The sequence below is a fragment of the Triticum aestivum genome, chromosome 2D (genome assembly GCF_018294505.1).
Source record: "Triticum aestivum cultivar Chinese Spring chromosome 2D, IWGSC CS RefSeq v2.1, whole genome shotgun sequence".
Taxonomy (NCBI): Eukaryota; Viridiplantae; Streptophyta; class Magnoliopsida; order Poales; family Poaceae; genus Triticum; species Triticum aestivum.
Genome location: NC_057799.1, coordinates 53619922 through 53647367, shown reverse-complemented (window position 1 = coordinate 53647367; position 27446 = coordinate 53619922). Strand labels below are relative to the sequence as shown.

The following is a 27446-nucleotide window of genomic DNA, read 5'->3' as shown; positions in this document are numbered from 1 at the left end:
CCGGCCTCGCCTCGGCAGGCGTCAGCACCAGCATCTGCTGGCCTCGCCTCGTCGGCTGGGTCATCGGCCGTGACTCCGCCCATGCAAGTTGCGGCCTCGCCCGCTGAGGCGTCCTCCCCGCCACCTGCGGCCTCGGCCGCGGCCCTGTCGCCGTCGCCATTGCTGAGGAGCCGGCCTCGCCTCGGCAGGCGTCAGCACCAGCATCTGCTGGCCTCGCCTCGTCGGCTGGGTCATCGGCCGTGACTCCGCCCATGCAAGTTGCGGCCTCGCCCGCCGAGGCGTCCTCCCCGCCACCTGCGGCCTCAGCCGCGGCTCTGTCGCCGTTCCTGGTGCTGCCACCCGCCGCCTCGCCCGTGGCTTCGTCGCCGTCACTCGCGACCTTCTCGTCGCCTTCGTCGTCCGCGGCTTCGGCTGCGGTCACGCCGTCGTCATCGGCAGTCTCGTCTCCGGCCTCGACCGCCTCTGCTGTCACTGCGGCCCCGCCTTCACCCGAGGCTGCGTCTCCTCCTCGATGTCGGGCTCGGCCCCTGCCTCCGCCGCCTCATCATTCTATGGTGACACACGCCAAGGACGGGATCCGGCAACCGAACCCTCGTTATCATAATCTCAGTGTCACGGTCATCTCTCCCGTACCGCGCTTGGTGCGCTCTGCGTTGAGTGATCTGCATTGGCTCGCAGCCATGCGCTCTGAGTATGATGCCCTCGTCGCCAACCGGACTTGGACGTTGGTCCCTCGTCCTCCTGGAGCTAACATCATCACCGGCAAGTGGGTATTTCGGCATAAGTTTCTTCCGGATGGCTCTTTGGACAGGTACAAGGCCCGTTGGGTTGTTCGCGGCTTTGCACAACGTGTCGGCGTTGATTTCTCGGAGACCTTCTCTCCGGTTGTCAAACCCGCCACGATTCGTGTTGTTCTTCAGCTCGCTGCATCTCATCATTGGCCTGTTCATCAGCTCGACATCAACAATGCCTTTCTTCATGGTCATCTCCAGGAGTGTGTTCTCTGTCAGCAGCCTACTGGTTTTGTTGATCCCACTCGGCCTGATGATGTCTGCTTGCTCTCACGGTCTCTAAATGGTCTGAAACAGGCACCTCGTGCTTGGTATCAACGCATTGCAGCATTCCTCACTGCTCTTGGGTTTCACAGCACCACCTCGGACACGTCGCTATTTGTGCTTCACCGAGCTGATCATGTCACCATGCTTCTCTTGTATGTTGACGATATTGTCATCACCGCCTCTTGCGCGGATCTACTTCGCGACATCATCAGTCGTCTTGGTTCTGAGTTTCGGCTGAAGGACTTGGGCGCATTGCACTTCTTCCTCGGCATTAATGTGCGACGTGATGCCTCCGGATTCTTTCTTCATCAAGGACAGTATGCTCTTGATCTCCTGGACTGCAAGCCTGCTGCCACTCCTGTCGAGGCCAAGCCGAAGCTTTCTGCTACTGCTGGGCAACCTGCCACTGATGCCGCTCTCTACCGCAGTATTGTTGGTGCTCTTCAGTACCTCACGCTCACCAGACCCGACATTCAGTTTGCGGTGCAGCAAGTTTGCTTGCATATGCACTCGCCCCGTGATGTTCACTGGTCTCTGGTCAAGCGCATTCTTCGGTATATTCGTGGCACACCGACCTTCGGACTTCGTCTTCGCGCCTCCGCCTCCACCGAGCTCCTTGCTTACACTGATGCGGATTGGGCCGGTTGTCCTGACACTCGACGCTCCACGTCCGGATATTGTGTCTTCTTCGGTGATTCTCTCATCTCTTGGTCCTCAAAGCGGCAGCCCACCATCTCCCGCTCGAGTGCCGAGGCCGAGTATCGTGTCGTCGCCAATGTTGTTGCCGAGACATGTTGGTTCCGTCAGCTACTTGGTGAACTTCGGGTTCCAATCCCGAAAGCTACGGTGGTTTTTTGTGATAATGTTTCGGCCACCTATCTCGCGGTCAACTGATAACCCACAAGTACAGGGGATCAATTGTAGCCTCTTTCGATAAGTAAGAGTGTCGAACCCAACGAGGAGCTAAAGGTAGAACAAATATTCCCTCAAGTTCTATCGACCACCGATACAACTCTACGCACACTTAACGTTCGCTTTACCTAGAACAAGTATGAAACTAGAAGTACTTTGTAGGTGTTTTGGATAGGTTTGCAAGAATATAAAGAGCGCGTAAATAAAAAGTAGGGGCTGTTTAGATAAAGACACAACTAAATTAGTTTTAGTAAAGAGCTTTTTGTCACGAGAAAGTTATTTGTCCCTAGGCAATCGATAACTAGACCGGTAATCATTATTGCAATTTTATTTGAGGGAGAGGCATAAGCTAACATACTTTCTCTACTTGGATCATATGCACTTATGATTGAAACTCTAGCAAGCATCCGCAACTACTAAAGATCATTAAGGTAAAACCCAACAATAGCATTAAAGTATCAAGTCCTCTTTATCCCATACGCAACAACCCCCTTACTCGGGTTTGTGTTTCAGTCACTCACGCAACCCACTATAAGAGAATCATGAACGTATTGCAACACCCTACAGCGGGAATCTCTCACGCTTGCGCGACACAGAGAGCACCATAGGACAACACCAATAATAAAACATGCAACTCAAACCAATCACGATCATCAATTAACCCATAGGACAAAACGGATCTACTCAAACATCATAGGATAGCCATACATCATTGGGAAACAATATATAGCGTTGAGCACCATGTTTAAGTAGAGATTACAGTGGGTAAAAGAGGGGTTACACCGCTTCATAGAGGGGGGAAGAGTTGGTGATGACGACGGTGAAGTTGTTGGTGAAGATTGCGGTGATGATGATGGCCCCGGCGGCGTTCTGGCGCCACCGGAAGAGAGGGGGAGAGGGCCCCCCTTCTTCTTCTTCTTCCTTGACCTTCTCCCTAGATGGGAGAAGGGTTTCCCCTCTGGTCCTTGGTCTCCATGGCATGGGAGGGGCGAGAGCCCCTCCGAGATTGGATCTGTCTCTCTGTTTCTGCGTTCTGGTTTCTGCCCTTTCACCGTTTCTTTTATAACCGGAGATCCGTAACTCCAATTGGATTGAAACCTTCGCCCAGCTTTTTCTTCGAAAAATAGCTTTCTTGCGGCCAAAGAAGAGCAATAACCGCCTTACGGGGTGCCCACAAGGGTCAGGGGCATGCCGGGGGGGCAGGCGTGCCCCTGCCTCGTGGCCCCCTCGGGCACCGTCTCGCGTTGATTCTTCTTCTCATATTTCACAAATATTCCAAAAATATTCTCCGTCCGTTTTTATCCCGTTTGGACTCCGTTTGATATGGGGTTTCTGCGAAACATAAAACATGCAACAAACGGGAACTGGCACTGGGCACTGGATCAATATGTTAGTCCCAAAAATAGTATAAAAAGTTGCCAAAAGTATATGAAAGTTGAATAATATTGGCATGGAACAATCAAAAATTATAGATACGACGGAGACGTATCACCAACCCAGTGCAGCACAAGCGCACCAAGCATATTGAACTTCATGTTCACTTCGTCCGCAAGAAGGTACAGTTGGGTCAGCTTCGTGTTCTTCATGTACCGACCACCTAGCAGTTTGCCGACATTATGACCAAGGGGCTTCCAACCGCTGCATTCCAGGAGTTCCGTTCCAGTCTTTGCATCGCAGACGCCGACGCTTCGACTGGGGGGGGGGGGGGGGAGTGTTGAACGTGACATATCTTGTATTGCTATTCCTATCTTCTCTAGCCTTGTATAGCTGACTTCTAGAGATATGGTAGGATTAGTTTCCTTGTCACGCAAGACATCCTGTGTATATATTGTAACCTACTTCATGAAATACAATGAGTTGCATCCTACACCTTTCCACACTATGCAGTAGTAAGTTTTAGAAATTTGCAACTATAAGTCCCAAATTGCAAAAAATAAGTAAGAAATGTGCAACTATATGCTCTAAAATATATAGACAACCCAATTGTGTATTTTTAAACTCAAAAGTACATTCTAAAACAAACAAAATTGTAGGTTTTAAAATGCACGAATACAAAATTACACGCCAAAACTTTTAGTACAACTTAAGTCTTTCCGGCTGAGATGTTTTGTTTCTTGCCAGTGACGTTGGTGAGATGTTCTGTTTTGGGTGTTGGGTCATGAGTTTATTTATCTGCTGCCCACCCTGAGGGGTTAAGGGCATGGTGAGTATTTTGGGGGTTTTAAAAAGATTTCGTTATAGGGGGTAGGACCCTAGAGAGTGACAATTCCATGGTAAATGAAATTAGGAGCTCTGCTCCTCAATTAAGAAAACTATTTTTTTATTAAGAACTTTCTTAGTGTTATGCTTGCACTTTAAGAGTAGGCCGCAACGAGTTTACTGAAACGCCGTAAATTTTCAGTCGGTCGTGCACGCCCTTGAGCAAAAGCAAAACCAAAAAAGCACACACACTCACGCCATCACTAGGCACGCACGGAGCATCCACCACGTGTGCAACACCCACCATGGAGATGGGGGAGACGGGAGACCCGGATGGCTCAACTTGCAGGCAGGTCATCGCCAAAATCGTCGGTCAAAAAGATCCAGATGCCCGCCATTATATAATGGCCATCCCACTCGCCGCTCTTTCCACATCTCCTGTTTCCTTCCGCCCCCAACGAAACGTGTTCCTCCTCGCCTCCTCCCCCCTCCTCATCCTCCTCATCCGCCAAGGGAAAACAAGCAGAGCAACCAGAGATGCAGCGATAGATCATACTGTAGATAAGAGGTAAGATCAATTTCACTTTTCGCCTCCTCTTCACGTACACAAATCCAACCAAGATCCCGCTTGTTTTGCCTTTCGGCTTGTCGATTGCGGTCACGGGGCCTCCCGATCCATCAGTTTGGCCATTTGTGGCTCGCAAACTCTGATCCATGTCCGCGTCCGCCTCCATTTCTTGGATGCTCTGCTCTGCTGCTGCATGGGCGCGTGTTCTTCCCGCTCTAGAGTCCGTGCTCACTTTTGTTCCCTTCTTCGTCGTGTTGCTTGCGCGCAGGTGGCTATATAGACTTCGGTGCTGCGAGCCTTGCTGAGGAGTGAGGGAGGGGTTGCTTGATTGCTTGCTTCGGGGTCGTCGGTGTGCGGGGTGAGCGGTGGAGATGATGGGAGGAGGGGTGGCGATGATGGATCGGCGCATGGCGTTCCCCGCCGACGGCGACGTCGAGAAGGGCTTCGGGTTCTTTGGAGCCGGCTGCTTCGTGGGGGCGGGCGACCTCGCGGACCCCGCGCCGGAGCAGCGGGCGCGGGACAGGTTCCCCGACGAGGAGGAGAGCGAGGAGGAGGACGACGACGACGACGTGGACGGCATCGAGGAGCTGGAGCGCCGCATGTGGCGCGACCGCATGAGGCTCAAGCGCCTCAAGGAGCTGCAGCAGCGGCAGAGCCAGAGGCCCGACGGCGGCGCGGCGGCGAGCAAGGGGCGGCCGAGGCGGCCGCCGTCGCAGCAGGACCAGCAGGCGCGGCGCAAGAAGATGTCGCGCGCGCAGGACGGGATCCTCAAGTACATGCTCAAGATGATGGAGGCGTGCAGCGCGCAGGGCTTCGTCTACGGCATCGTCCCCGAGAACGGCAAGCCCGTGGGCGGCGCCTCCGACAACCTCCGCGCCTGGTGGAAGGAGAAGGTCCGCTTCGACCGCAACGCCCCCGCGGCCATCGCCAAGCACCGGTCCGACAACGCCGCGCCGCTCTGCGGCGGGGAAGACGGAGCGGGGGCGGCGGCCGGCCCGCGCTCCCTGCACGAGCTGCAGGACACCACGCTCGGCTCCCTGCTCTCGTCGCTCATGCAGCACTGCGACCCGCCGCAGCGCCGGTTCCCGCTCGAGAAGGGCGTGCCGCCGCCGTGGTGGCCGCAGGGACCGTCCGAGGCGTGGTGGCCGGAGGCCGGCGTGCCCGACGACCTCGGCCCGCCGCCGTACAAGAAGCCGCACGACCTCAAGAAGGCGTGGAAGGTCGCCGTGCTCACCGCCGTCATCAAGCACATGTCGCCCGACGTCGACAAGGTCCGCCGCCTCGTGCGGCAGTCCAAGTGCCTGCAGGACAAGATGACCGCCAGGGAGATCGTCACATGGCTCGCCGTGCTCAAGGCGGAGGAGGAGCTCAGCCACAAGCTGCATCCCGGCGCCTGCCTCCCACCGCGGCCCTCCGCCGGCGCGCTGTCGTTCGACGCCAGCTCCGGCGAGTACGATGTCGACTTCTTCGGCGAGGAGGCCGCGAACCAGATCAAGGCGCGCTCCGAGGCAGCCCCGTTCGTCGACCTTACCATGGACGCTTCCTCGAGCAACGAGTTCATGGTCATGCCGCCTGCGCTGATGAAGGAAGAAACAACCACCGACGTCGACTTCACCCACGCCCAGAAGCGGAGCGCCGCCGACGCCGAGCCGGAGCTGATGCTGAACGGAAGCGCCCGCGTCTACACCTGCGAGAACGTGCAGTGCCCGCACGCCGGCCACGCGCTCGGCTTCCTCGACCGCAACGCGCGCAGCGCCCACCAGTACACCTGCAGGTACAACAATCCCGCCGTCGCCGCCGCCCAGAGCAAGCCGCCGTCGTCCTTCTTCCCTGGTGCGCCCTACAGCCCGCAGAGCCAGGCGCTCGGCGGCTTCGACTTCGGCCTGCCCGTGGCCGACCAGAGATGCCTCTCCGGGCTGATGAGCATGTACGAGACCGGCGTGGCCGCGCACAGGGGCGCAACCAACGACGCCGACGCTCCCGGCATGCAGCTCGGCGGCGGCAACGTTCTGGCGCCACGCTCGCTTGCTGGCGCGAACAACGTGATGCAGCAGCAGCAGCAGCAGCAGCAGCAGAGCGCGGCGTTCTTCATGGGCGACGACGCGCCGTTCGGCATGGCGGCGCCGGAGCTGGGCAGGTTCGGCCCAGGGTTCGACCTGTCAGCGGCGGACTACGCCGGCGCCATGCAGCAGCCGCAGCCGCAGAAGCACGTTGGACCCAACTGGTTCTACTGAACAACCAAGAAGGAACCACTACTGATTAGCATGTAGCTCTAGGCCATTAGAACTCATAAGGCTTCCATTCTCGATCAGTCCATGGCGTCTTGCAACCTGTAAGGATCGGTCAAATCCAGGCCATGTTGAGAACACTGGAATTTTTTCACAAATCACACCGAAATCAAACTGTTGTTTTCTCTTTCGAAATTCTTCGGATACCTACGTTCATCCACCTTAAAATCTTTCGAAAATCTTTGGATCCAAACCAAAACACCGACGAACTTTCCCGTTCATCTCCTCGCTCGTGAGAGGCGCCTTTTGCTGATCTAGAAGACTCAGCAAAGCGTGGCCTTTCATGGCCGCCATGGGGCGGCTTTACACCCGCTCTCCCTTTCTGCTCCGCTGTTCATTGATGGTGTGCGCGTTGGTGGCGATCCATCATCCGTCACCTCGCTCGGCGAACCCCTCACATGCTCGCCAGGGACACCATGACAGCGACTGGCTACCTGAGGCGGAGGCCAGCGCCGGGAGACGGGGGCACCCGCACCGCACACGGCGACACGCGGTTGAAGACGCTGCTGACTTTGACGGGATCAACACGGCGAAGGAAAGGATGGTTTCTGTGCAATTCGCGGGGATTTCAGTTGAATTCGGTTAAGTTTTTGCAGGATTTTACCGGGATCCAGTTAGACTGTTGGATCTGACGTCGTACAGGCAAACATAAACGGACACCGTCAGATTCAGGGACCATCATGTAGCTGGAGATGCCTCTGTAGACATTTGATGAGTGGTTTCTAAGCTAAATGGCTAAGCAGACTTAGGCCACCGAATCTGGGCCCTGCCGGCTCCAAATCATTCTCGAGATCCACCTAATCCGACCCTTAAAATAAAGCACCCCTGGTTAGCACGTCTGTTTGAAGATTCAGTTGGTTTCTGATGAAACACATGCCACTAGTGATAGATAAATCAGTAGACACGCCTGTTTGAAGATTCCCGCGACGTGCAAAAGGGAGGAACTAACTAACTAACTGGCACCGCGTTTGAACTTGGCTGAAGAACGATTCAATTGGTCAAGATATTCTGCTTCTGCTAGTGGGAGGAGGAACTTAATTAGGTGGGACTGCCACTCTTGTGAAACTGTAACAAAGCGAAAAATGTTGCTTGAAACATACAGTAAGAGTATATGCACGCCTTGGTTTACCAGCCTGAAACCTTTGACCGTGATATGCAGAGTTCAGGCCCTCCATATGAATCCACAGCAACTGTGAGAGCGTTTGGATTACTAAAGCAGTGATCTAAACGCTCTTGTATTAGTTTACAGAGGGAGTACGTACTAACCGTAGAGACTGTTTGCTAAATTTGTGTTTCTTCCCTAGATACGACGCGGACCTCCATCCACAACGATAATGTGGCTTTTATGGGCCCGGAGTCTCTGCTAGTACTACGTCGAGAGAAGCAGTGGATCAGCTCGGCACTGAAGTCCCCGGCTGGACCTGGACCCCGACAGACAGACTGAATAAATTCGCCGCAACGTGGGCGAGGACGATGGATGCCGCGTCAGAGACCAGCGGCGGGCTGCCGGCCGGCTCCACGAACGAAAGCGACGGCGCCCGGTCGTCGACGCGGTACGGCGGTGCGGTGGCCCATCAAGCTACACTGAAGCTGTGAATCACACGTCGCCTGCCTGCGATTGGCGAGGAGGCTGGTGATCATCGACCCCATCGGCATCGCTTCGGCTTCACAGTGCACTCGAGCTGTTCGATCTGGAACTGACTGACGGGCAGGCGGATTGATTCTTGCGCTGTTCCTATCTCGAACATGCCGTGGTACTGTCCAAGCGGCGGCCTGCGATGTGATCGTGAGATGCGCCCACACAAATGGAGAGACAGGCTACACGACATCTTGGTTCTGTTCTTCGTGATAAGATGAGAACATATTTTCGCATCTCGTGGTAGAATGAAAACGGGCAGTGACAATAATCGGTGCCCAGTCGAAAGGATACACTCGCCAGCCAAGCCATGGAACCCACCATGAGCGATCTCCCGCCGAGCGTGATCTGGTGGCTACGACTTAACACAACTGAGCGATGGCAGAGCTCTTTTTTTTACGGTCAATATTTGATGTTTTGTATAGTAAGTGTAATTCATAGTTCTGTACCAAAGGAAAAAAGATCCAACCATCTCTCACACTTGCATCGGAACTATACTACGCAACATGGCTAACATGTGTGGACCAAATGTCCACACATCACCCCGTGTTGCTGTCCTTCTTAATGAAATTCATAAAAAAAAACACTTTGATTTTGCTCTCGTGACCTTTATTCAGCGTGAATTCTACAAATGAGCAGCTTCCGTTATGTGCAATTTCCGCGGCTGCTCAAACCTAATTTCCATCGAGTTCACGGTTCACAACATCTTTTTTCCAAAATCTACATGAGCCAAAGCCTGGAGTAGCCAAAGGTAGCGACCAAGATCGAGGGATAACACACTCTTTGCAAAATTATGTGCCTCATGATTTGATGCCTTCCCTTATGTATGAATCCAACTGAAGCAAACACTCTTTGATCTCCAACAAAACCGAGCTATACGTGCACTTAACTTCCTATTCTTGACCACCGTTACAGCATCACATGCAATTATAATACTCCCTCCGTAAACTAATGTAAGAGCGTTTTTCTTTTTGACAAAAGAGAGCATTCTTTCCGATTTTCATTAAAAGAAATCAATGTAAGAGCGTTTAGAATACTAAAATGGTGATCTAAACGCTCTTATATTAATTTACAGAGGGAGTACTATTCTTTTGGGTTCCTGTTAAAATTTGCATTGCAATAGCTGAAACTATTTGGTTGTTTGCCGTCTGGAGATGGAGATTTCTGTTCCCCTTAGTGGTGTAAACTCAGCGTTTGTTCTCGTTGCTGATTTCTATAAATGAAATCTGAGGGGGGGCCTCTTTCGCTCAAAAAAACTATTATGTAAGTTTAGAAAAAAAAATTGAGGCAGTTAAGATCCTCTGCTAGAACCTGTACAGCCTGTTTGGTAAACACTTAGGCAGGGGAATGGGAGTTTGCACAAGGATGTTTATGAAGGGATTAGTCATGGGAAGTAGATTTTTACTCCCATTCCCTTGTTTGGTATATGATGGGAATTAGCGTGGGATAAAACTCTGCTCACGAATTAACAGGGTACCCCCTGGGAAGAAATAGGTGGGAATTGGCTTCCTCAACTCCCATTCCCCTTCCTACTTAAACTCCCATTCCCTCTAATCAAACAGTGGACTTTTAATCTCCTCACCCCTCAACTCCCATTCCCCATCTCAAATTCCCCCGAACCAAACACGCTGGTAGAGAATGATTTGGTGCATCGATAATTGATTGATCGTGCACTGGGCACATATATATAGGTACAAGGGGTGCGACCGGTATCTTGTCTCCTAAGATACACGTACATATAGAGGGAAACAGATACTACAGGTACTGCATATAGAACCCAGACCTACGTACATGTACACATGTTCAACACCCCCCGCAGTCGAAGCGTCGCCGGTGACGCAAAGACTGGACCGAAAGCCCTCGAAAGTCAAGGTGGGTAGTCCCTTCGTCATCACATTGGCGAACTGCTGATCGGTGGGCACATGTAGAACACGAACACGACCAAGTGCGACGTGCTCCCGGACGAAGTGGATGTCGAGCTCGATGTGCTTCGTCCGTCGGTGATGGACAGGGTTGGCAGCGAGGTACACCGCGGAGACGTTATCACAGTAGACGAGCGTCGCCTTGGTGACCTCACATAGCAACTCCTGGAGTAGCTGTCGTAGCCAGGAACACTCCGCGACGGCGTTGGCCACGGCCCGATACTCGGCCTCGGCGCTCGATCGTGAGACCGTGGGTTGTCGTTTAGACGACCACGAAATCAGAGAGGGCCCGAGGTAGACGCAGTAGCCGGAAGTGGAGCGTCGAGTGTCGGGACACCCAGCCCAGTCGGCGTCGGAGTAGGCGACAAGGCTGGTGTCTGGCGAGGCCGTCAGGGTGAGACCCATGGCTGTGGTGCCACGTATGTACCGAAGTATACGTTTCACGAGAGCCCAATGGGTGTCACGAGGAGCATGCATGTGAAGGCACACCTGCTGGACAGCATACAGAATGTCCGGACGCGTCAGTGTGAGGTACTGAAGCGCACCGACGATGGAGCGGTAGAAGGGAGCGTCAGACGCCGGAGAGCCCTCAACGGCGAACACCTTAGCCTTCGTATCGACAGGCGTGGAAGCAGGCTTGCAATTAAGCATGCCCGCTCGCTCCAGAAGCTCGTAGGCGTACTTCTGCTGGTGCAGAAAGAAGCCAGTAGCCCGGCGCACTACCTCGATGCCGAGGAAGTAGTGGAGAGCCCCCAAGTCCTTGAGGGCGAACTCGGTGCCGAGGCGAGCTGTGATCTGCTGAAGAAGCGCTGGCAAGGACGCAGTCAGGATGATGTCGTCGACGTACAGGAGGAGGTACGCGGTGGCGTGGCCCTAGTGGTAGACAAACAGGGAAGCATCGGACCGTGTGGACCGGAACCCATGTTGCTGGAGGAAGGCCGCGATCCGCTGGTACCAGGCCCGAGGTGCCTGCTTCAACCCGTAGAGAGAACGGGAGAGCAAGCACACGTGGTCCGGATAGTCGGTGTCGACGAAACCGGTCGGCTGCTGACAGAACACCTGCTCATCGAGATGGCCATGCAAGAAAGCATTAGACACATCGAGCTGGTGGACAGGCCAAGCGCGAGAAACAGCAAGCTGGAGAACAGCGCGAATCGTGCCCGGTTTAAGAACCGGGGCGAAGGTGTCGGTGAAGTCCACGCCGGCGCGCTGGCGAAAGCCGCGCACCACCCAACGCGCCTTGTAGCGCTCGAGAGAACCGTCGGGGCGAGTCTTGTGGCGGAAGACCCACTTGCCAGTGATGACATTGGCACGGGGTGGCCGCGGGACAAGCTGCCACGTACGGTTGCGCTGCAGGGCGTCAAACTCCTCACGCATCGCAGCGAGCCAGTTCGGATCCCGAAGGGCTGCGCGAGCGGAGGTGGGGAGCGGTGACGGCGTCGAGGTAGAAGCCGCGCATGCGTACTCGTCCGACGAGTAGCGCGTGCTGGGACGCAGGGTCCCAGTCCGAGCCCGAGTGACCACACCGGTGAGGGGTGCGGCCGTGGCGACGGGAGCCGCCAAGGGAGCCACGGCGACGGGGGCCACGGCGGGGGCCGCGACGACGGGGGCCGCAGTGGGGGCCGCAGCGGGGCCGGCCGAGGGGACCACGGCGTCGGGGGCCGCGACGGGGGCCGCTGCGTCGGGGGCCGCGGCAGGGGCCGCCGGCGCAGGGAGCGCGGGCAGAGCCGGACCCGGGGCGCGGCTGGGCGGTCCGCCAGAGGTGGAGGCAGGGACGAACCGCGCCGCAGGAGACTCCGAAGGTGACGGTACCTGCTGAAACGGGAACACGAGCTCATCAAAGTACACATGCCGCGAAGTGAAAACGCGGTGGGAGACTAGATCATAGCACCGGTAACCTTTGGTGTTGGGAGGATAGCCAAGGAAGATGCAAGGAAGGGACCGGGACGCGAGTTTGCGAGGAGCAGTGGACGCGGTGCTAGGATAACAGAGACACCCGAAAATGCGAAGACCATCATAAGATGGAACCGCACCGAAGAGGAGCTGGTGAGGGGTGTAGTTCCAGCGGGAACGACAGGGGCAAATGTTAATGAGGAGGCTGGCGGTCGCGAGCGCGTCCGGCCAGAACCGAGTAGGCACGTAGGAGTGGAAGAGCAACGTGCGGACACAGTCATTAAGCATGCGAAGGACGCGCTCGGCGCGACCATTCTACTGAGATGTGTAGGGGCAGGTGAGGCGAAAGATGGTGCCGTGGGACGCAAGTAAATTGCGGACGGCAACGTTGTCAAACTCCTTGCCGTTGTCAGTTTGCAAGGCGAGAATAGGACGACCGAACTGTGTGGTGACATATGAATAAAAGGCTGTGAGTGTGGCAAGAGCGTCGGACTTGCGACGGAGAGGGAAGGTCCACACATAATGAGTAAAATCATCCAATATCACCAGATAGTATAAAATAGCCCGTGTTGCTAGCAACCGGGGACGTCCAAACATCACTATACAATAACTGAAACGGAAAGGTGGAAAGGTTTGTAGACACGCTAAAGGGAAGACGAACGTGCTTGCCAAGACGGCAAGCCTCACAAGAGTGATCGTCGACTTTATTACATGAGAAAGAAAAACTTTGAAGAATCTGACGCATAACGGTGGGGTTGGGATGACCGAGACGGGCATGCCAAAGATCGACACTGGCGGCGAAGGCGGCGGGGCGAGGGGTGGTGGTGGCGCCGGAGGGATGCACTGGATAAAGCTCGTCCGGGCTATCACATCGGTGGAGCACCATCCGTGTACGGGCGTCCTTCACAGAAAAACCGATATCGTCAAATTCAACAGTTATAGGATTCTCACGAGCAAGGCGACGAACGGAAACAAGATTAGTGACTAAGTCAGGAGACACAAGAACATTAGACATATGCACAGGAGTGGAAGTAGAAGGAAAAGACATATGACCGACGTGAGTAATGGGTAGGGAGGAACCGTTACCAACGGTGATACGGGTGGGAGTATGAACGGGAGTGGCAGATGTGAGGTTACCGGGATGAGCAGTCATGTGAGCAGTGGCGCCCGAGTCCATGTACCAGTCACCACCGCACTACTAGAAAAAGGCTTACTAGTGGCGCACCAGTTTTGCCTACTAATGGCGCACTACTGGTGCGCCACTAGCACCACGCCACTAGAATATTTTAGTAATGGCGCACCACAGGTGCGCCATTAGTATCTGGTATACTAATGGCGCACCACGGAATGGCGCACCACGGGTGCGCCATTAGTATCCCACAGGTGCGCCATTAGTATCTGGTATACTAATGGCGCACCAGATGGAAGTGCGCCATTAGTAGCATTTTTTTTAAAAAAATCGTTTTTTTCTTAATCTCATGTCACTATTTCACATATGAGATATCCAACACATATATATACAACAAGCATCCATATAACAATCATATCCAACACACAAGTTTCATCATATATACATACATAGCCAACCCATAGTTCCATCGTTACATATTACAAAAGTTTCACATTGTTCATCCAACATCGTTATCCATCCAACACCATATTACAAAAGTTTCACATAGTTCAGTTCTCATTGTTCTTCTCCTTCTCCTTCCTCAGCCTGATGCGCCAAGAGCGGCGAGGCGGTGGAGGCAGCTGTGGGATGTAGTCTTCTACCACAATTGGCGTGGTCATGTCGCCCAGCTGTGGGATCGCCGGCGCCACCACCGGTGCGTGGTCATTGTCAGGCACCACCACCATCGCGAGGCCACCTTCAGGCAGGACGGGCACGACCATCGCTAGGTCATCCTCAGCCACCACCATCTCTTGCCCATGGTCAGCCACCACCATCTCTTGCCCATGGTCAGCCACCACCATCTCTTGCCCATGGTCAGCCACCACCATCTCTTGCCCTTGGTCAGCCACCACCAGCGCTAGGTCATCCTCAGCCTGATGCCCATCGTCATCCTGCAGCGGCCCACTCTGCTCCTCTTCTCCCCCACTCCAGTCCGGATCATCCTTCTTGCTGTCTTTGCTGCTGCCAGAATCGCTGCTGCTTTCGCTAAAGCCAGAATCGCTGTTGCTTTTGCTACAACCATAATCGCTGCTGCTTTGGCTGTAGCCAGTGTCGCTGCTGCTGCTCCCATTGCCTGTCCAAATGCAACAATGGCCGTTAACAATCGATGTGAGACAAAGCCAAATGTAGAGGAATAAGAAGAGGCAGAACGCACTGGCATCTTCGTCGTCAGTGTAGCGCATGCGACACATAGTCGTGTTGAAAACCTTCACGATGAGCATTGTGGCGTCATCGTTGTACCTGAAGAGAAGAAAGTACCCGGTCCGTAGGTCGTAGGCACTGTAGAACTTCTCCCAGCCACGGCACAGGTACATGTGGCCCTCCTCGATCACCAACTCCACGTCCCACAGCCTGCGAACCCCGCTGCCGGCCTGTCGGAGCTTCACATTATGTGGCGGATCTTCACCCAGCATGTTCATAAAAGTGTCAGGCAGCCTCTGCAATTTGGGACAAGGAGTGATGTAGCAAACAACAGAGTTATCATAATGAGATGGGTGAAGGGGAGATCTCTCGTTTTATATACCTGCCTCGTGGCTGATACTGAAGTCCCAAGTATGATACTGAAGAACTCGAAAGCATCCAACTCGTACTCCGTGAGGCAGAGCGGCGGTGGCTGCTTCCCCCCATCTCTGATAAGCAGCAGAAGAGACCAATTAGTACCACGATTATACATCGACTAATTATACATCTGACCCAATTTATAAAACATGCGATGTATTCCACAATACAAAGAACAACTACCATTAATAGGTTGTTGTTTAGAAGGTTTCCCACATGTGTATCAGAGAACAAACATATGATCTAAGGTGAAACATTAGTGCCATGGTTAGTGGTAATTGGTAAATGCTATTTCTTTCTTTAGTCGATTTCATTTGCCTTGGTCTGAGAAAAAAAATGCTACAGTTAGGAAATGCAAACATCAGATTAGAAATTATGTAGAATAGATAATCAACTTTGCTGATTCCTAATAATAGACTTATTGATTGACATTTAGGATCAAAATGCAACCAATGAAAAAAGAAAACAGAGGATCAGAGACAAGCCATGTCTTGCATTGTTTCTATTTTTGTGTTTACGGAAGTACCTAATGGTATTTTTATGATGTTTTGCAGCTGGTGAAAACGTATGAAATTGCATTGTTTTGCAGTTGGTGAAAGAAGCACCTAATTGCATTAACACATGTCCAGTTCCAATAGAAATCTTGGGGTACATTCATGCTTGAGACCCATAACAGGAGCTTACTAGCATTAACACATGCATCAAGCACCAGCTGCATTGTTTTGCAGCTGGTGAAAGAAGCACCTAAACTACAATACCTTACATGTAAGCAGTGCAAAAGGAGATGAAGAAGATATCAGTTGCTAAACCCGACAGCAATTGTTACACCGCTTTAATATCTCTCAACACTTTCTAGTAGCAACTAACAACCTGTATCATCACATAAGGTTTGCCCTATTGAAGTTTTGCACGATTTGGAATATATAACAGTTAATGATGTAATATGGCAATGAAGCAATTGCATTAAAAAACTAAGACATGTGGAAGAGTGGACATTGTACCTGTCAAGGGAGAGGATTGCTCTGCGACACCACCACTTCTCAAACTTTGCCTTCACAACACACTACATAGACATATATAAACTAAAATATGAATTCCTTTGCACTGGGATCATAAAACAAAATATTTAGAACTGAATCATATAGTAATTAATCACAATCTACAGGGCTGCTGCACTCTAATCTTTGCAAAAGAACAAAAAAATAACATTGTTTTAACCTAAACAGAAGTGCCAAATACTAAACAATGACCATTGTTGTTATACTAGTGAACTATCTGCTAGAGATTCTACACCCATACTGAAAGCAATGTACGAGGCTACGAGCTGCCACCTTTTTGGCGCACCAGGGAGCTGGAGTGGCTGGAGGTCGAGCTGGGCTGCTAGACGTCGACGGGGCGGATCTCGACTGCGAGGGAGTCAGTCCATGGTGATGGAGTCGGCGCTGGACAGGTGGGAGGGAATGGGGAATGGTGGAGAGAGGGAGGAAGGAGGAAGGAGGAGAGGTACCTGGTCGCCGGAGGGGTCGGGGTCGGGGTCGGCGAAGGGGTCGCCGTCGGGATCCGAGCTCTTCCGGGTCCTCGCTCGCCGCGGTCGAAGGAGAGCAGGGGCCGGTGGCGGAGCACGGCAGGGGCAGGCGGGATGGGCGCGTCGGGGCCGCGCTCGCCGGCGCGGCGGACGGAGGGGGCGGAGCAAGGGGGCGGCGGCGTACGGTTGGGGTCGAGGAGTGGGGGATCTGGCGAGCGAGAGAGGGAGGGAGGCGACAGTGCGAGGGGAACAAGTATAAAAATTCTAATGGCGCACCTCCCCCTGGTGCGCCATAAGTACGTCGATTCTAATGGCGCACCTCCCCCTGGTGCGCCATTAGAATTTTGTTTTACTTACTAGCCCGACTGGTCAGGTTATATCCCACCTAACCCTATCTCCATCATAACACGCCCACTAGCCTGACTGGTCAGCACGCAGCACACACACTAGGAGGTCCTGGGTTCGATTCCCAGGCTCCCCAATTTTTTTATGCATTTAAAATGCTGTTTGATATTTATTTGTGTTTAAATATGTTCAAACTTGTTTAAATCATAACAGTAATATTTTTTTATAAAAATAGTAATAATTTTTATAAAAAATGCATTTAAAATGTTGTTTGATATTTATTTGTGTTTAAATATGTTGAAACTTGTTTAAATCATAACAGTAATATTTTTTTATAAAAACAGTAATAATTTTTATAAAAACAGGGTGCGGGGGGTGCTCGGCGGCGGTGGAGCGGGGGAGGGTGCGGTGGGTCGTGGGGGGTTGCGGGGGGTGCTCTGTCCTTGTCGTTACCGGTGTAGGATTCCATCGTTACCCCGGAGTTCTGATAACCATCGCTCTTCATGTCCTTGTCCTCGGTGTAGAATGTGTAGCTGTTGAATGCGAGGCGGAGGTTGCGGCGCGCGCGGGCGAGGGCGAGGTTGGTGTCGGCCCTGCGGCGCTGCTCTGGCGAGAGTGGGGTGGGGTCGGAGGGGAGGATGGGGAGAGGGAGGCGGCGGGGGCGCGGATTGGGAGCGGACGGAGAGGAACTGGCGCGGGGGAGAGGGACGAAGGGGAACTGGCGAGGGAGAGGGAGGAATTAGCTATAGCATTCATTTGTGACGGTGGAGCAGGCGGAGAGGGTGCAGGGGGTCGTCGGCGGCGGTGGAGCGGGCCGGGGAGGGTGCGGTGGGTCATCGGCGGCGGTGGAGCAGGGGAGCTAGGGTGCGGTGGGTCGTCGGCGGCGGTGGAGCGGGGAGGGTGCAGTGGGTCGTCGGCGGCGGCGGTGGAGCAGGGAAGGGTGCGGTGGGTCGTCGGCGGCGGTGGAGCGGGGGAGGGTGCAGGGGGTCGGCGGCGGCGCCCGGTGGAGCGGGGTAGAGGGTGCAGGGGGTGCTCGGCGGCGAGGGGGACCGGATCTGGCGAGGTGGGATAGCGATCGAGATGGAGGGGGATCGAGATCAAGTGTCCATCAAATATACACTAATGGCGCACGGGGAGCAGTGCGCCATTACTAGCTTAAACTAGTAATGGCGCACTGCACCAGGTGCGCCATTAGTAGTTTTGCAAAAAAGTAAAAAATAAAAAAAATATTTTAGTGGCGCACTATGTTGCTGATGCGCCATTACTAGTTACAACTAGTAATGGCGCACTATGTCCTGGTGCGCCATTAGTATGTCCGGCAAAATAAAAAAAAAATTGTTACTAATGGCGCACCGTTTGTCTGGTGCGCCATTAGTGTCTTTCGCACTAATGGCGCACCACATGTCTGGTGCGCCATTAGTGGCCATTCCATCTATAGCCCTTTTCCTAGTAGTGCCGCCACCATAGGAGCTCGGTGACGGGGCGGAGTGCAGTGCAGCGAGCAAGGCCGGGTCCCACGGCGGCGGCGCCTGAGAAGGGTAGAACCCTTCGTAGGCCGGCGCGGGAGCAGCCCCGAAGGCCGGAGCGGCGGCGACGCCGTAGGAGGGCGCGACCCCATAGGCCGGCGCGGTGGCGGCGCTATAGGCCGGCGCGGACCCGTAGGCGAGCGCCGGCGGGGGGCGGCACCATAGCCGCTGTAGGGAGCGGCGTTCTGCCCGGCGAAGAGGGCCTGGTGACCCGCCGGGCGGGGTCCAAGGATGCCCGGAGCCGGAGCCCGAGGGACCGGCATGGAGTAGGCGTGGACGACGCCGGTTCACGGGTTGGTGCCGTACGTCCATGGGGAAGTCACCTGCTGCTGCTGACGCCCCCCCGGCGCCTGTTGCTGCTTGCGGCCGCCCCCGCGGCGGTTACCGCGGCGCCCGCCACCCGGCTGCTGGGGGGCAGTGGGAGGCGCGGGAGGGAGGGGGAAGTACCCCGGAGGCTGGTGGCGGCGGCTGCTGGCGCGGCGCGGGTGGGGCGGTCGGTGGAGGGGCGCCGCGGGAGGTGCCTGTGGCGAGGGCGTGGTGCTGCACACGCTTCTTGACCCCCTTCATCCGGCGCTCCTCCAACCTCAAGTACGCCACAAACTTGGGAAAGGAGGGCTCCGGCATCAAGGTGAGGTTAGAGGCGGCGTTGCCGAAGTCCTCGTTGAGGCCGGCGGTGAGCGTGCTAAGGAGGAGGTCGTCGTCCACCTTGGCTCCAATGTCACGGAACTCGTCCGCCAACGTCTTCAGGCGGCGGCAGTAGTCATCAATGGACTGTTCATCCTGGTGACAGTCAAAAAATTCCTGCTGCAAAAAAATGCGGCGCTGAAGCGTGTTGTCGGTGAAGAGGCCGTTCAGCTTGACCCACAAGGCGCGGGCGTCGTCGCCGGCGGTCACGACCGTGTGGAACAAGTCCTTGGAGATGATGGTGAAGAACCACCGGATGATCGTGGCGTCGATCGCGGTCCACTCGGCGTCGTCCACCATGGTGCGGGAGTCCACGGTGCCATCCACGTGATCCACGAGATTGTTCTCGCGGAAGAGCAGCGTGAAGTACGTCTTCCACGCGAAGTGCGTGGAGTTGGAGGCGTCGAGGGTCACGGGGACGCGTGCATGGACGTTGATGTCGCGGATCTCGGCAGGGTCGACGGTGAAGGGGTTGGAGTAGGTGGAGGCGTTGGAAGACATGGTGATGAGATCGTGGGGAGGGAGGCGGCGGCGCGGCTAAGGAGAGGCGGCGCGGCGGCGGGAGGCAGGCGGCGCGGCGTGGAGGCGCGTGGTGGGGAGGTGGCGCGCGGGGAGGGGTGGTGGCGGCGGCGGCGGCGGGATGTCGTGGCGGCGGCGGCCGCTCGAGGCGGCGGCTAGGGTTAGCGGAAGCTGGAAGATCGACTTGCGATAGATACCATGTAGAGAATGATTTGGTACATCGATAATTGATTGATCGTGCACTGGGCACATATATATAGGTACAAGGGGTGCGACCGATATCTTGTCTCCTAAGATACACGTACATACAGAGGGAGACAGATACTACAGGTACTGCATACAGAACCCAGACCTATGTACGTGTACATATTCCACAGAACCAAAGCCGCTAGCAAGTTGCTTGGTGCTAGTCTTTTTTTTTTCTAGGGGAGCATGCGCTGCTAGCCTGCTACTAACTCGTGGATGGGCCCTTTACAAGAAAGAAATCGCTCGAATGGGCCAGTCCGACGTCAATACCCAGGCTGGGGGCCCGGGACGACCGGCCCTCCTGCCATTCAGGGCCGGGCCTGGCTGCCGCTGACGACCCTTGTTCCTCCTCCGGCGAGCACACTCCGCCGCCGCCGACCCCGACGAGGTTCTCCGGGCTCGACACCGCCCCTCCTCTCTCGGCAGCCCCACCTCGCCTTCCCCAGCTTCGGATTCCGTCCCGTCGCCGCGCTGTTGCCGGGCGTATTCGATCCGAGCTCGAGCTCAGGCTCAGTGCAGCTTCGCCCGAATTGCCCAGTCATTAGCTCCAACCCCAGCCTAGTCCCGCTGGATTTCGCTCGGGCTCTCGCTGATGACCACCGCGCCATTCGTCTCCCCGTCCCTCTCCCGACTACACCCCGAGCGGGCCTCTCCGTTCCCCAGATCCTCGGCGAGGACAGGAGCCGGGGTCTCCTTCCCCGCTCGGCCGTGCGGGCCGTTGCTTCGCCTGAGGACGCTGTCATGTCTGCCGGCGGCGTCGGCGTGAACGGCCCTCCGGTGGCGCCTGAAGACTACACAGGTTGTTTCTGTGCCATTGATTTGATTTCTACCATGTCTGATTTGCAGCTTCATGTATATGATCATCTACTTTGTGTCGTTCAGTTTCCCTACTAGCGTCTTCTTATTGCGTTCGAAATCTTCAGTCTTGCCTTGCTTGTCAAGAGGTCAAGAGGGTAACAAAGGAGACGAATGTGCATGTCCGGCCTGGCAGACTGCAGCACAGGGATACCGTTCTTGGATCACATGCTTGATGTGAGTATGGTTTACTCCTTTTGTCTGTATAGTTGTGGGTTGAGGTTTTCTTTATTGACGGCATATGCTTGTGGTGGCACAGGTATTTTGTTTTTTGACCTTTGGGTTTGTTTGAAGCAAGAATGTGACATCTCTCGCATCTAGTTGAATAAGGTTCTGTTCGGCAATAGTCTGCTCCTTTGCCAAGGAGCGGAGCGGGCGGAGCGCCCATCTGGCCGCTCGCAAAAATTGCACTCTGCTCCGCAGCGGAGTTAGGAGCGGAGAGATTACGAACGGCCTCTAAGTATAGTAATAACTTCTTTGTACAAAGAGGGGCAAAATGGAACCTCCTAATACAAAATCCCTTAAATTAATTTTGTCCGTGAAAAACATCTGGGTTCCTATGATGGATGTGATTCACAAATGAGCCAGTGCGCCTGTGAGGATCAACTCGAGCTGCATATGCACAAACGAGTTAGTGTCCGTATGAAGATCGAGTACGGTCGAGCTTGAGCTGATGCTCATAGGGGCACTAGCCCGTTTGTGAATCACATCCGTCATAGGCACCAAGATGTTGTTCACGGCCAAAATTAATTTAGTAGCAGCTTATGAATAATTTATTTTGCAGTCGTTGGCAAAAAAATATATTTTAATGACCTCTAGGTAAGGCTTGTATGAAATCATCAATAATTTATTTTTGTAGCCGCTTTGCTGACTAAGAATGAAATTATGAATTAGTAAAGATATGTTATATTATTATGAAGGTTTCCTACCGTCTGTTTCAACGCGACATACATCCGACAAAATGTCCGTGACCGAACCATATTCGTCCGGTATTTGCTCCGTATTCATACCCGTAGGCTCCGATTCTGTATTCGTATCCGGGCGCTATCCGCTCTGTCTCCGAATCCGAGAAAAATATTGTCGCGGACATGGTTTCACTACCCTCCGCTCGTATTCTCTCTGATTTCAGCCCTACATAGGCCATTTGTTTATTAGTTTATAGTGACATAGGAAAAAATTGGTTTTAGGGGAGATGTTTATGGACACCCTGTAAAACCACTTTTGGGGGGAGTTTTTTATGGGGCTTGTTGGAGAGGTTCCAAGACACCATTGGTACAACCCTGTTGTTTTTGGGAGAAATTGATGCATACACAACTGAGTGTATCATACAATGGCATACATATGGTTAGTCTCTAGTGATTTATCATACAATGGCTGGCAACCCTGAGTGTATCTTGCTCGACCCGATCGCAGCTCCAAAGGTGTCCTGTCAAGGTCGTAGTGTTGTTGCAAGATCAAAAACTGGATGCCCGCCCGCCTGGTGCTGCGATAGGAGGAAACAGTCTCCTGCTACATCTCTGTTGCTACTTGCGCTTGGAGTGCGAAATGGCTTGCCATCGTTCTCAGGGTTTATTTATGTTGCTACCACATGCATAATGTATGTACAGATGGCTGAAGTAATGAAGCTAATTTGGTATTGTAAATATTGGTGTATTTTTCCTTAATTTGTTGAAACTTACAAAAGGTTTATTTGGGACAAACCTAGAACTTCCAAGTATTTTGGGACGGAGGGAGTAGCTCTAGGCCATTAGAACACACAAGATTTTCATCCTTGATCAGTCCATGGCGTCTTGTAACCTGCAAGGATCGGTTAAATTTAGGCCATGTTCACAACACTGGAATTTTTACAAATCACAAATTCAAGTGTTCTTCAAATTTCCTGTGAGTCAGCTCTAACATCTTTGGCAAGCATACCAAACTAGGTCCTTTTCTCTTCTTCCTCTCCCTTGTGAAAGGTGTCTTTTGCTAATCTAGAAGAGCAAAGCTTGCCCTTTCATGGCCACCATGGGCTCCTCTCCCTTTCTGCTCCAGTGTTCATTGATTGTGTATGTAGGCACTCACTTTGTAGAGACAAACATAAACGAACAAGGTCAGATCAGGGAGCACCATGTAATCGGTGATGCCTCCTAGACATTTGAGTCGTCTCTAAGCTAATAGCTAAGCACACTTAGGTCACCAAATCTGGGCCCTGTCGGCTCCAAATCCTTGTCGAGATCTACCTAATCTTCCTCTTAAAATAATGAAGCAACCTAAATTATTAGTACTTTTCTTATCAGTTGGCTTCTGATGGAACGTATAACATGGGCTGTTTTAACTAGTAGACTATACTAGATAGGCAGTAGATAAATAAAATGAAATTGGCAGACACGCTTGTTTGAAGATTCTAGTGACGTGCAAAAAGGAGGAACAAACTAACCAGAAGTAGCGTTGAATTTCTCTGAAGAACAATTCAGTTGGTCAAGGTATTCTGTTTTCGCGCATCCGCGGTATTCTCTTACTCGCCATTGTTAATCAGCAAACTTAATATGCTTTGGTTGCCTGTCTGAGACCTTTGACCGTGATGTGCAGAACTTTCAGGTCATTTCTACAGCAGCTGTTCATCAGCAAATGTTCAGAATAGGTAAAGCTCTGTTTATCAAAAAAAAAAAAAAAGCTCCAGAACACACGGGCATTCGTTAGTGAGTTGTTACAAAATATGCTGTTGCCGTGGAGATGGTTTGCCAATTTTGTGCTTCTTTCTGGGTACGGTGCCGATCTCCAAATGGACACAGTATCTTTTATGGACCGTACTTAGTTTGTGTGTCGAGAGAAACAGTGTGGAGATACCACTACTGCTCATACTGAAAGCTCCGTGCATCCGTCCGGAACACGACGGACAGAATAAGTACGCCACGTCGTGGGCAAGGACGACGGCGGCGAGGGGCTGCCGGCAAAATGAAAGCAACGGCTCCCGAGCGACGCAGCAGGCGTGGAGATTTACTGGTCGCCGTGGTACTGCAGTGCGGTGGTCCATCCGCTCCACTGAATCACACGTCGCCTGCCTACGATTGGCGACGCGGCTGATCATCGACTCCATCGGCGTACTCACACTTCACACTGTTCTGGGACCGACTGACTGATTGATTCTCGTGCTGTTCCTATCTCAACATGCTATGGTACTGTCGAGGCGGCTGCGTGCCGTGGCCTGTGGATGCTGAATACAATGAGATCCGTCAGCGCACACGTCATCTTGGTGGGAGAACTTCAGTGACTGTCTTGCCTGGGCATACTGTACTTTCCGCTGTGTGTAGAGACGCTAGAGAATTGTACGAAGCTAGGATAACGATGAGAGACGATAATTGGTGCCAGGTTGAAAAGATACACTTCGTGCATTTACAACCCTAAACCGGACACCGTATCACTTCGCAAGAGCGAGTAGGACCAGTCCGTGAACACTGACGTGAGAGATGGCCATCCGACCCTATCCACATACATTGCAAAGCAGACTTGAATAAACCGGACAAAATTCATACAGTAGGATTGGACCAGTGGAGCATCAGATTTAAGAGTGGTTCTGTCAGTTCGGACTGTTGCAATTTCGGAACAGAGTAGTTTAAGGAGACGAACAGCTTGGGTAGTCAAACAGTGTCCGATTGAGCTGAAATTTTGAGGGGATCCCAGGAACTCGTGCGTCTACTTGTCTGCCAAATTTAACGTTGTTTGGTTCAGCGCTTTAAGACCAGTTTCCAAAACACTGAAGGGGACGGAAGCTATGTAAACTCTGGTTTGCTCAAAACTTGTCTTTTGTAGTGGTTGTTGTCGCTGTTGCCAGTTGGCAACGTGAAGAGTGTGTTGTAAATCTCTCTAGAAGTTTTAAAGAAGACTTTGTGCTCATCATTCTCATAGTGCAGTTGTGTGGATCGATCGGTCCACAACCGTAGTTTTTTACTTCTGAAGTTGAGAAAGTTTTTTCATGTTAAATCATGTGTCACAAGCCCATATTATTTGTGTTATTTCTTGCTTAGAGGGTGCTTGGATCCAAGGGACTTATTTTAGTCTGACTAAAAATAGTCTCTTTAAGAGGCTAAAGTTCCAAGCACCCCTGACTAAAGAGGGGCTAAAACTAGTCTTGAGACTAAATTTTTTTAGTCAAGGGTACCCTTACTAAAATGTGGATTAGTCCTGTCTCTTCTCATTTAACTCCTCTCCTTTAACACGGGCGAGTTCTGGATTGAAGGGTTTGGAGGATAATAAATGCTCATTAACTTGATTTTAGTCTTTTTAGTACTTAGATCCAAGCATGGGTGTGGCTAGCAAGTTTTAGTCCCACTACTTTTAGTCATGAGACTAAAAGTATCCAAGCACCCTCTTACTTGTTGGTTGAAATTGTTCCCAAAGTTTATCACAAGTGAATGAGGCTATTTAGTGTGTGTATTTACTGTGTCAGCGAATTTATGCCATGCATATTTACTCTCCAGCCCAACACTATGTGACAATGATCCTGCGGAGCGTACATACATGCTATAGAAATGAAATTGGTTTTCTAACACCTCCGCAGTTGCATTAAGGGGATGACCGCGGCACAGGCTCATCTCTAGCCGTCGCCTCCTCCTCCTCCTTCAAAAAAAAAGCTAGGGTTTCTGCCTTTCGTCGGTGCTACCGCAGATCCACCTTCTCTTAGGTGGCCCTAGGGCCATGGAGGCGTGGTGGATCTCGGAAAGGGGCGGCGGGAGGGCTCCGTTTTTAGTCGTTTTTTTTTTCAGTTTTGCTAGGGTTTGATAATCTTGTTTTTTCTCTCTCTGTCCAGGTAGCAGCGACAGGGAAGTTGATGATGGTGGCTGGCTCTCCTTAGCTCGTGGTGTCACTAAAGAAGGGTGGTGAAGCCTGAGGTGACCCGTTGGTTGTCGTTCGACAAGATTAGTTAGTTGTTTTTTCAGAATTGTGAACAATGACAAATAAGTGATAGCTCTTGGTAGGAATGATGCATTGGAGTAGCAAGTAGCTAGCTAGCTCTTAGAGATGAAAGTCCTGGTAGGTATGATGGCAGGAGGAGGCAAAGCATTCTGCTCACACACATATATGTATATGACATGTCAGTTATAATACCATACATAATTGTTATGATTCTCACATATTTGGCTACCAACGTGTTATGCTGCCGAAATTTCAAGCAGAAATTTCTTCTGACTTTGGCCGTAGTTTGCATGTCAAGAGAAAACAGTGTGGAGATACCATTGCTGCTGATACTGAAAGCTCTGTGCATCCGTCTGGACCCCGACAGACAGAATAAACACGCCACGTCGTGGGCAAGGACGACGGCGGCAGCGCGCTGCCGGCCGAACGAAAGCCAGGTGGCCGTGGCACTGCAGCGCGCTGGTCCATCGGCTCCACTGAATCACTCCACAGGCATCGCTTCACAGTGCACTGAGCGGCTCTGGGACTGACCGATTGAATGATTCTTGTGACCTGTTCCTATCTCAACATGTGCCATGGTACTGTCGAGGCGGCGGCGTGCCGTGGCCTGTGGATGCTGAATGCAATGAGATGCGTCAGCCCACACGTCATCTTGGTGGGAGGCTTCTGCCTGATAAGGTTGAGAACCAGCTGAGCCTCCGCGCACATTGCAGCGGACACATGAGCAAGCATGGAACGATGGTTGCAGCTTGCGGGCGCATTGCATAATGAGAGAACTTCAGTGACTGTCTGGACATGCTTTTCCGCTCTGTGCAGAGACGCTATGGGAACCGTAGGAACCTAAGATAACGATGAGACAGCACTGGACTAAAATTGGTGCCGAGTTGAAAAGATACACTTCGTGCATTTTTCAACTCTAAACCGGACACTGTATCTCTCCACGAGAGCCAAGAGGACTAGTCCATGAACGCTAACGTGAGAGCTGGCCATCCGATCCTACCCGCATACATTTCAAAGTAGGCTTCAAAAAGCCAGACGAAATTCATCCAGCCACCTCAGGCCACGCCGACGAGCCCAGTGGCTAAGGGCATGGACCTCTTGAGCGGCGGCGGTGCCTCCGCCGGCAACTGCGCCTCCTCTTCACCGGCGCCGGCACCAGCCTTCGCAAGAAGGCGAGGCATGGCAAGGTGCCAGCTCTGGCACCGCCGTCGTCGTCCTGGGCTCCGCCAGCACATCCTACAGCTGCCTCGGCTCGGTCCACCACGCTGCCTCCCTTCTCGTCGCCCCAGATGCCGACCCCGGCGGTCGACGCCCACGCAACGAAGCAGAACAGATCATGGAAGGAGGCAATTGAGCTTGTCGTGAAGGACATTCTGGAGATCGTCACGCTTCTCGTTGACGTGGCCATTGTGATGATGTTCGTCATGGCCGGCATCTTTGAGATGCTTGCTTTGGTGGCGGAAGCGATGGGGGCACAATCAAGCAGCCGCCCGTTACCACGGCCGCGCCGCCTGGTGCATGGGCCTGGTGGTGGCTTTGCGTCAATTGTTTCGAAAGGCCCACGGATCTTTTTGTTTGTTAGTGATAGCTTAATAAATAAGAGCACAACAACACCAACGAAGCTACATGCCAAACCTGAGGGGGCG

The 27446-nt window shown here is 52.9% G+C and overlaps 2 protein-coding genes across 5 annotated transcripts; both read left to right on the top strand.

The window, feature by feature from the left end:
• The first annotated feature begins 4573 nt into the window (after positions 1 to 4573).
• On the top strand, positions 4574 to 7134 carry LOC123051514 (protein ETHYLENE-INSENSITIVE 3-like 2). Its single transcript, XM_044474404.1, has 2 exons — positions 4574 to 4737; positions 5006 to 7134. The coding sequence occupies exon 2, from the start codon at positions 5109 to 5111 to the stop codon at positions 6969 to 6971; it is 1863 nt and encodes a 620-aa protein (XP_044330339.1). The 5' UTR covers positions 4574 to 4737; positions 5006 to 5108; the 3' UTR covers positions 6972 to 7134.
• Positions 7135 to 20206: 13072 nt separating this feature from the next.
• Positions 20207 to 22632, top strand: LOC123048665 (uncharacterized). 4 transcript variants are annotated; one of them, XM_044471714.1, is made up of 3 exons: positions 20207 to 20851; positions 20976 to 21084; positions 22321 to 22632. In XM_044471714.1, the coding sequence occupies exons 1-3, from the start codon at positions 20269 to 20271 to the stop codon at positions 22346 to 22348; spliced, it is 720 nt and encodes a 239-aa protein (XP_044327649.1). In that variant the 5' UTR covers positions 20207 to 20268; the 3' UTR covers positions 22349 to 22632. The 4 variants fall into 4 exon arrangements, 2 of the variants coding, with proteins under 2 accessions (XP_044327649.1, XP_044327650.1); XM_044471715.1 differs by lacking the exon at positions 22321 to 22632 and adding an exon at positions 21167 to 22308; XR_006423353.1 differs by having other exon boundaries at positions 20215 to 20851; positions 20935 to 21084.
• Positions 22633 to 27446: the final 4814 nt, after the last annotated feature.